This window comes from Emys orbicularis, chromosome 19 (assembly GCF_028017835.1).
Source record: "Emys orbicularis isolate rEmyOrb1 chromosome 19, rEmyOrb1.hap1, whole genome shotgun sequence".
NCBI lineage: Eukaryota > Metazoa > Chordata > Testudines > Emydidae > Emys > Emys orbicularis.
Genome location: NC_088701.1, coordinates 3,439,231 through 3,447,989, shown reverse-complemented (window position 1 = coordinate 3,447,989; position 8,759 = coordinate 3,439,231). Strand labels below are relative to the sequence as shown.

At 55.3% G+C, this 8,759-nt stretch overlaps 1 protein-coding gene across 1 annotated transcript; it reads left to right on the top strand.

Moving 5' to 3' along the window:
• The first annotated feature begins 665 nt into the window (after window positions 1-665).
• On the top strand, window positions 666-2,432 carry GADD45GIP1 (GADD45G interacting protein 1). Its single transcript, XM_065419521.1, has 2 exons — window positions 666-1,009; window positions 1,459-2,432. Exons 1-2 carry the CDS (start codon window positions 666-668, stop codon window positions 1,784-1,786), a joined length of 672 nt encoding a protein of 223 aa, XP_065275593.1. The 3' UTR covers window positions 1,787-2,432.
• The last annotated feature ends 6,327 nt before the right edge of the window (window positions 2,433-8,759 follow it).

Below are 8,759 nucleotides of genomic sequence, written 5' to 3'. Positions count from 1 at the left end.
TGAGGTCATGCCATGTTCTAATGTAAATGTAACCCATTCGGGGGGAGGGGTTGCCACTTGTCCAGGTTTTCCCCGGGTCGCCCCTTTGTGGCGGTGGCTGGCCGGGGAGGTCTGTGAGGGCGCAGAGCACACGCTGCCAGCTGGCCGGTTCTGTGGGCTCAGGCCCAGCTTGGCTGCCCCGGTTTTTTGTTGCTCAGAGGTGGCCGCCCTACGTGTGGGTGACCTGACGACACGTCGCCCGGACGTGACACTGACTCGGTGCTGGGTTTGACTCATGGCCCTTTGTCTCAACTCAGCACCACGTTACTAGGCGACGGCGCGTTGGTTCCAGGGCATGGTGAGGAGACACCTCAGTTTGGGGGTAAATTCCCACATGTGGCGCCTTGAATCCCTCAGCCCCACTTCCGGTCCCCACCGCCCAAAAATGCCCCACTTCCGGCCCTCACTGATTCCCAAATACCCCTCTTCCGGTCCCCACTGACTCCCAAATACCCCTCTTCCGGTCCCCAATGCCCACTTCCGGTCTTTCTTAGCCTTCCCCCAAACCAACTTCCGGCCTCCAGCTCCCCACTTCCGGTCAGCGGGGCGGGGTGTCAGGCACTTCTCTGGGCAGCCCTAGCTACTGCTAGCAGGACCCGCCCTATGAGGTCACGTGACAGTCTAAGATGGCGGCGCCCATGCGGCGGGCGTGGCAGGGGCTGCTCCGGGCCGCGGTCCCGGCCGCCCGCTCCTATCACGCCCCGCCCCCGCGGCGCAAGCCGGGCGGCGTGTACCGGCCGGACCCCGACGATCCCCTCACGCCCGTGTGGCAGCTGCAGCCCGCCTATGAGGCCAAGTTGTACGGGCGCCACGGCTCGGCCTCCGGCGTGGACCCGGCCCGGCTCTGGCCCAGCCCCGAGAAGCTGCAGGAGCTGGAGGCCGAGGAGAGGGAGTGGTTCCCCGGGCTGAGGGAGATGGAGGCGGCGCTGGACAAGAAGGAGCAGGAGGAGGAGAGGCAGCGGGTGGAGAGGTGCGGAGGGGGCCAGACCTGGGGGATGGAGGCCTGGGTCCTGACTACCGTGGGAGGGGCTCTGAAACTTGATTCATTCCTGGGAAGAGGGAGGACCCTAGTCATGGAGGGGTCAGGGACCCCAAAACTTGACCCAGTTCCTGGGGAGGGAGGACTCTACTCCAGAGGTGGGAGAGATGCTGGAACCTAACCCTAGTCCTGGGATGATGACCCCCTCTTTGGGGTGTGATCCCCAAACACATTGCTCTAGGAAATGCTCCAGCCCCACTCCTATGAGCAAGGTCTCCGGGCCCAAGACCCGCCCTCAGGCAAAGGGAATGGTGACCTCTGTCACCCACCCAAATTACAGTGCAAGTCTTGGGGGCAGCAGTGGCAGTAGAGATACAAAGAGTCTCCCCCCTGTGGTGGTGGGTGTTTCACTGCTGGCTTGTTGTTTGCCCTCCTGGCAGAGAGAACCTGATTGCCGCCAACATGGCCAAGATGCCGCAGATGATCGAGGACTGGCGGCGGGAGAAGGCGGCACGCAAAGAGAAGGAGCGGGAGGCCAAGGCCCGGCGGGCGCAGCTGCTGGCTGAGGCCCAGGAGCGTTTTGGCCACAAGGTGGACCACCGCAGTGCCAAATTCCAGGAGCTGGTGCAGGAGATGGAGAAGAAACAGCGCAAGGAGCTCAAGCTGAAGAAGAAACAGCTCAAGGAGGAGGCAAAGAAGAAAGCTGCTGCTGCCGCCGCTGACCCAGAACCTGTTCCTGTCTCAGCTGGGGCGGCTGAACCAGCCTAGGGGGGCACATGATCTAGGAGCCTCAGATTGGGTCACTGCTGGTTGTCACTGAGCTAAATTCTGTTCCCAGTGCGTGCTAGACGGGGGCTGAGCAGGGAGCTGGCTCAGGTCTGGAATGCCAATCATGCTTCTCAGAGCAGCAAGTCAATACCACCAGTTACTCTAATTGGGGGGGAGGGTGAAGCGCTGGGTCAATGGGCACTGCACTGCAAGGTCAGCCCCAGTGTAGGAGCTGCCCCCTGGAGTGTGGCAGGGGGTGCGGGCAGCCTCCCTCCCTGCGTGTACAACCAGCCAGCTCAGCCTGGGTTCTTCAGACACCCCCAGCTGGACTCAGATCTGTGCACGGGCCACCTCGTGGAGTTTGAGTAGGGCAGAGGGAGGTCATTGGAAGGTCCTGCTCGCAAGCCCTAGGCTCCCCTCCCCCCACTTCAGATTGGGAATGATACGTTGTGGAGGAGCTGGCATTACCTTACAGAGCCCCGGGGCTCCCAAGTGAATGCTGCTATCGGAGAGAGGGTGATGACCGCATGGTGACTGTGTTAGCAATGTAACCACTAGGCTCCTTTCTCAGCCAGTTCTGCCCCTACCAAGCCGGCAACCTGAGATCCCTGTACTTTGTATGTTGAAATTAAAGGCTCTGAGCAGGGCCTTGGCTACATGGGACTTTTCTTTATCAGCCACTTCTGATCCCAGAAGGTTCTAATGTCTCTCCTGACCACAAACGTGCCTTAGAGACCACTGGTGCTTCTAAGAGATGTCTTGCTTTTCCCCTCCCCCAAATCTGTCCCCCTGTGGGGTTACTTCACTAGGATGCCCTTTTAACTTTGTCTTGAGCTGTTGCTATGTATTGTTATACAGCAGTCACGTTCCAGCCCAGTGGTGGCTGCATTTCAGCAGTGGGCAAGTGACGTGTGTGTATAAAATCGCTCTTAGCTAGGGCTTTTCGTCGGTAGGTCTCAAATAGCTTTCCAAAGGAGGTCAGTATCGCTACCCCCGTTTTACAGATGGGAAAACCGAGGCATTGGGAGGAGAAGGGACTTGCCCAAAGTCACACAGCAGGTCAGGGACTAGAATCCAGGTCTCATGACACCCAGGCCTGTGCTCTATCCACTAGCCTCCGTTTCCTATCTCAAGGGGCAGCACAATTTTGTTAGGAAGGGGTGAGATTCACTGATCTTTCACAGGTAAAATACCTGTCCATGGCCAGTTCCCTGCACTCTCTGCACCTAGTTGCACTTTCTTCCAAATTTGGAGATTGACTCGTACATGGCAAGGGTGTAACCGGATGCTTGTCCTTCCCTAGAGCGTCCCCTGCAGTCCTGCTCCCCGATCGCCAGCTTGGGGCAGCACTGTTACTCCTGAGTAAATACGGGCAAGTGAAATGGGGCGCAGAGAGGGCAAACACGTTAAAGTGGGAATAGAGCCTGGGCGGTGACTTCCTGCGCTCCCTCCTCTAACCGCTAGATCCCCCCCCCCCCCCAAAAAAAAAAGCTCAGGTAGGCCCAAGTAAACTGATAAACTGAGACTGGCCCTGACAGGTGTTTGGCCAATCCATTCCTAAAAGCCCCCAAAGACTGGATTCCTCCCTTGGAAGCCTATTCCAGAGCATAACTAACTCAAGAGGCAGGACATTTTTCCTGGTATCTAACCTAAATCTCCCTTGCTGCGGATTAAGCCTGTTACTTCTTGTCCTACCCTCAGTAAACATGAACAACTTCTCCCCTCTAGAACAGCTTTGAAGACTGTCAAGTCCCCCTCATTCTTCTTTCCTTGAGACTAAACCTGCCCCCCCCTTTTTTTTTAAAAAAAAAAAAACCTTTCCTCATATTGTAAGAGTAGGGAAGACTGGGAGCCAGGACTCCTGGGTTCTACCTATATTAGGTACTTACAGGGCCCCATCCCTGAGGTATTTTGGTTTGAGCATTGGCCTGCTAAACCCAGGGTTGTGAGTTCAATCCTTGAGGGGGCCATTTAGGGAACTGGGGTAAAAATCTGTCTGGGGATTGGTCCTGCTTTGAGCAGGGGGTTGGACTAGATGACCTCCTGAGGTCCCGTCCAACCCTGAGATTCTATGATTTGAGCCCTTCACAATTTTTAATGTATTTATCCTAACATATGGCCCTGTGAGGCAGGGCAGTGCTAGGATCCCTGTTTTAGGGATGGGGAAACTGAGGCACAGCATGGTTAATTGAGTTGCCTATGTCACACAGGCAGTCTGAGGCAGAGCAGGGAATTGAACATGGACCTCTCCTGTGCTGAGTTCATGCCCTAATTGCCAAGCCATTTCCTCTTCCCTCCTGAGTCACTGCGTAGCCTTGGCAAGTTACTTCCCCTCTCGCTGCCTCAGGGGGGTGGCTGGGAACTGAAATTGGTGACTATTTCGAAAGCGTTTCACAGCTCCGAGGACAGAGGTTTTCCTCCCCACGCTCTGAGCTGGTGTAGACCCTTCACTCCCCCCCGCCCCCATCCCTTTGGCATATTTCCGGAGCTGTTTCACACAGCTGGGACAGCTCTCCTGATCAAACAGCAAAATTGGTTTCCTCGCAACACCGGCAGCTGGGCTGCTGGCTTGGGAGACCCCTCTTCACGCAGAGCAGGTGTTCGCACGGTTGAAAGACAAAATCCTCCCTCGCGGGTAGCAGCTGGGCGAGCCAGGGCCCAGCTGCAGAGCAAGGAATCACGCTCTGAATGGCAGCTTCGCAGCCGGCAGGGGTGCGCTTCCCATGGGGACCGCTAGGAGTGACTCAAAGCCCAGTTATAACCTCACTGTAGGGAGGTTTTGTTTGCTTATAGGGGATTGTGTGTGGCAATCACCAGCTGATTCACCCCAGAAACAATGCTCAGGGCTTAGCCCCTGTTGGGTTGGATGTTTACCAAGGCAGCAATTTCTCCAGACTAGGAGTCAGGGGGGCAGTTGCCTGCCCCTCCCTGCCTTTTCATAGGTCCATGGGCTCCACTTCTGATACCGCTTACAACCTTCTCTGTTCTGCCATAGTCTTGCTGCCCACCCGCCCGACAAGTGGCTACATGGGAAACAATCCTGGAATAATAATTATTTCAATCACCCTCGTACAGCTAAGGGGCTCTTCCCGCTCTCTCACCAGAGCCCGCAGCCGGAAGGAAGTTGAAGCTAGACACATTCAGGGGCACGGTTTTAACAGGGAGGGTAATTAACTATTGGAATGACTTGCCCCGGAGTGTGGGGGATTCTCCAGCTGGGGTAAGCTTTAAATCGAGCTGCTCTGGTTCAAACAGGAATTCATCCAGGGCCGGGGCTATACGGGAGGTCAGACGAGAAGAGCTCTCAATCCACAGCCCAGGTGCTCCCTGACATCAGTGGCGTTGGGCCCCTAAGTACCCCTGAAGATCTGGGCCTATGACACGATTCCACATGGAGCCAAGCCCTCGGAATTGCTAGTGAGAAGGACTTAGGAGGGATGGAAGCTGAATGTGCTAGAAAGTTGTACCACTTTAAATACCCCACCATAGTTTAAGTGGTACAACCCTCCGTAGTCCAGCTGCCATTCTAGAAAGGTGTTTCTAGCAGCATCGCTGTTCCCACGTGGGACGTGGAGGAAGCCTGTCATTGCAGTTCCGCTAGAGGTTGGACACGAGTAACAATACCTGTTTAAATAGAAGGTGATACCGGTACCCAGTCTGTGTAAAGCAGGTCTGTGGTCGGAGCACAGTCCCATTGAAAAACCTCGATGACGTTTGCCAAGTAAAAGTGCTTTTGAAAGCCCGACCCTAAGGGGGCACCGTAGATGGATACAAAATAATGAACGGAATAAAGGTATCATACCCTATCATGGTATGATAATCCCTAGCGCTTCATCAATAGGTCTCAAAGCACTTTCCAAAGGAGGTCAGTAGCACTAGCCCTATTTTACAGAGTGGGGAAACTGAGGCACAGACCAGTGACTGTGACTTGCCTAAAGTCACCCAGGAGGCCAGTGGCAGAGCTGGGGAATAGAAGCCAGTTCTCTCAGGACACAGTCCAGTGCTCTTTCCACTAGACCACACTGCGTCCCGGCTCAGCACATCTAAATCCCCCCCCAAGGCAATACTTATTTGTACATAAGGTGCCTTTGACCTGCGGAACCCACCGCCACATGATATTGGGCCCAAGATTTTATCAGTATGCAAAAAAGGTGATCATTATGCAGAGGATAAGAACAGTTGCAGTTACATTAGACAGGATACAAAAACATTAGGGTTATAGATTCAAGGCATAAGTTGACCCTCTTATTGGCTGGGTTAGGGAGAAATTGCCCCATGGGCTGGATAGCCCATCAGTACCTACTGGGAGGTGTCTTGCACCCGCCTCCACAGCAGGTGGTGCTGACCTGGCATTTCCTATGGGCCTGAATTCAGCTGAATCAGTGGAGATAAACACACACAGCACCCTAATATCAGGACCCTGGGCAAAGCTGCGTGCTAAATAAAACCAACAGGGGGCAGAGTTCCATATATTTAAGGGTGCCCCCAAACATTTTTGCAGCGGGAGAAAAAAATACCCAACACCCTGGAATACAAATTAAACATCTTTATTTTTTTTTTTTAACATCGCCTCCAGAATTAAAATGTATTAAAACTCTTGCCGGAGCCCAATTCGATTTTAAAATAAGATTCCTCCGTACAGATCCCAAACATCCATAACTTAACCAATTGTTCATGTAAAGAAAGTCCCATCACCCCTTGACTACAGCCACCTCGCGATGGGTGTTTCTTCTCCCGCTAGCTCTGTTCTGGGGTTAGACATTCACACGTGGAGTGGGGATAAAACCAGCTGTCTCCTTGTCATGGGGAAATCGTGCAGTACTTGCTCTGGCCCCTCAGTAGCAGCTCTGTCCCTAACAGGGCCTGTCTATTCAAACGTGCACCCTTGTAGCTGTGAATGGGTTTAAAAGCAACTGATTCAATTAAACCAATGCAAGCCCTTGTGGACGCTAGCTTAAATCTGTCCCTAATGAACTCAGGCCCGATTACATGGACAGTTGCATCCGTTTCACTGAGGCTCTGTCTGCGCTGAAAACTGCACCGGGATAACGACGTGCATTTCAGATCGGTCATGAAACCAGCGCAGGCTCCTGGATGGACACCTCCCCACTCGAGCGCATTCAACCTCACACCTTTGTGCCAGCGCCTTGCCCACCCAGCAGAGCTCTCTTGGCAAACAGCCCAGTGCATCATGGGTACGCATCCCAGCATCCTCCCACGGCCACATGACTTGTGGGGCAGCTGCTGTGCATTGTGGGGATCCCCCTTTATTCCATCCCAGAGTCCATCGCGCTCTCGTGTAATATACAAGCACGGAGGCCGCACAGGGAAACAGCCTTCTCCATTGTCCTGCTGCGTGCGCAAGGCCCCAGCACTTCGACTCAGCCTGGGATGGCTGGACTGTGAATGTGACACAGCTGCCTCCCCCACCCCTTACCTTATCCCAGTCCCCGGCCCGGAGCGACATCACTGCTGCTTCGGTAGCTGGCAAATGAGGGCCCGGCCCACAGCACACGCAGAGCAGGACCCAGGTGCTGGCCTTGGCACGCTCCCAGCCGTGATGCGTGTGGCTGCCTGGGTTTGGCCCAGCCGCTCCTTCAGCATGACGGGGGTTTGGCCGGGCCAAATTTGGGCGAGTGGCCCCGTTGAAAGGGGTTGGCCCGTGGCCTCCAGCTCTGCAGCCTATGGGACTGACCAATATAAACCCAATTCCAACCCATGAGCATCTACACACAAAGATGCACCGGTTGTACTAAACCAATGTCGGTTAAAGTTGCCCAACTTCTGTGTTTAGACAAGCCCCGCAACGAAACCCGGCTTAAACCGGAGTCTCTCGCGCTGATTTTGCTAGCTCAGATCAAAGTGTAACCGGTGGGACTTTAATCTAGACAAGGCCAGAGTGGACTGAGCAAAATGGTGACAGAGGATTTTCTACCTAAAAGCACCCGGCCGCAAGAGATCTGCGTTCGAGTCCCAGTTTCCCCATTTGGCGTCCTTGGTTCAAAGTTGCAGGCCATGTTGCCTCAGTTTCCCCATTTGTCAAAGGGGGACGTGGATCAGAGGCTGCCCACCTTATTAAAAACACACTAAGAACCGGCCGTAGGATTCGGCCCTTTTAACTACAAGACTCCTGTGCCCACGGCCTTCGCGGGAGACCTGAATTTCCGGACCAAAAGAGAAGAGGCAGAAATATCAAAACAAGGCCACAGCTGCATTTAAAAAAATCGCCTGCCAGTGCTGGAGGCAGCGACAGCTCCCGGGTCCCCAGGATCGTCCCCAAACAGGATCTCAGCGCTGACGGCAAGAGACCCCCCGTCCAGCTCTTGGCAAGGCACTGGGTCAGAGTGGAGCTGGAAGGAGCTTTCCCCCGTGTCTCCAATTCCTACACGGGGGGATGGAGCCAGCTGGTCCCGGAGGACCAGAACCGGGGGGGGGGGGGAACCGTGGAGGGCCGAGGGACCTGTGGCTACGGAGGTTGCAGCTGGACCAGGGAAACCAGCGAGGAAACAAACGGCACAGCACTTACCGTGCTCCGTACAGCAATCGGCACCTCCAAGCGACTAGTCGCAACTTAGTTTAATGAAAGTGTGTGGGGGGGGAGAGGGGGGCGTGGTTAGCCCTTATCCTAGGAAACTAGGACGTGGGTGGGCATCGCAGGGTGAGCTGGCCCTTTAAGGGTATTTGGGTTCAGCTTTAAAGGGCCGGCTCACCCTGCGGCACCCTCCCGCAGGATCCAGCTCTGCCTCCCCGCCCCTTATTTATCACAGTGGTACCCCCTGGTGCTGTGGGCACATGCCCAGAGACGCCCCCCCCCCTCCAGACGTCTGGGGAGCAGAGCGGCCCAGGAAGGGTTAAGTCAATTTGGCTTCATTGAAAGTGCAGGTTCCCTTCGGTGGGGGCTGGGGGGGGGACAGGTGATGCCCCCCCCAGAGTCCCGCGCCCCCCCCTCTTCTCGCCTGGGGGGGGCGGTTCT

What these genes read in the sequence shown, in the direction of transcription:
- GADD45GIP1 (XM_065419521.1), top strand. Translation starts at nt 666, where the DNA reads ATGGCGGCGCCCATGCGGCGGGCGTGGCAGGGGCTGCTCCGGGCCGCG. An exon ending in GAGAGGCAGCGGGTGGAGAG is followed by an intron (nt 1,010 to 1,458) that starts GTGCGGAGGGGG and finishes CCCTCCTGGCAG; the next exon opens with AGAGAACCTGATTGCCGCCA.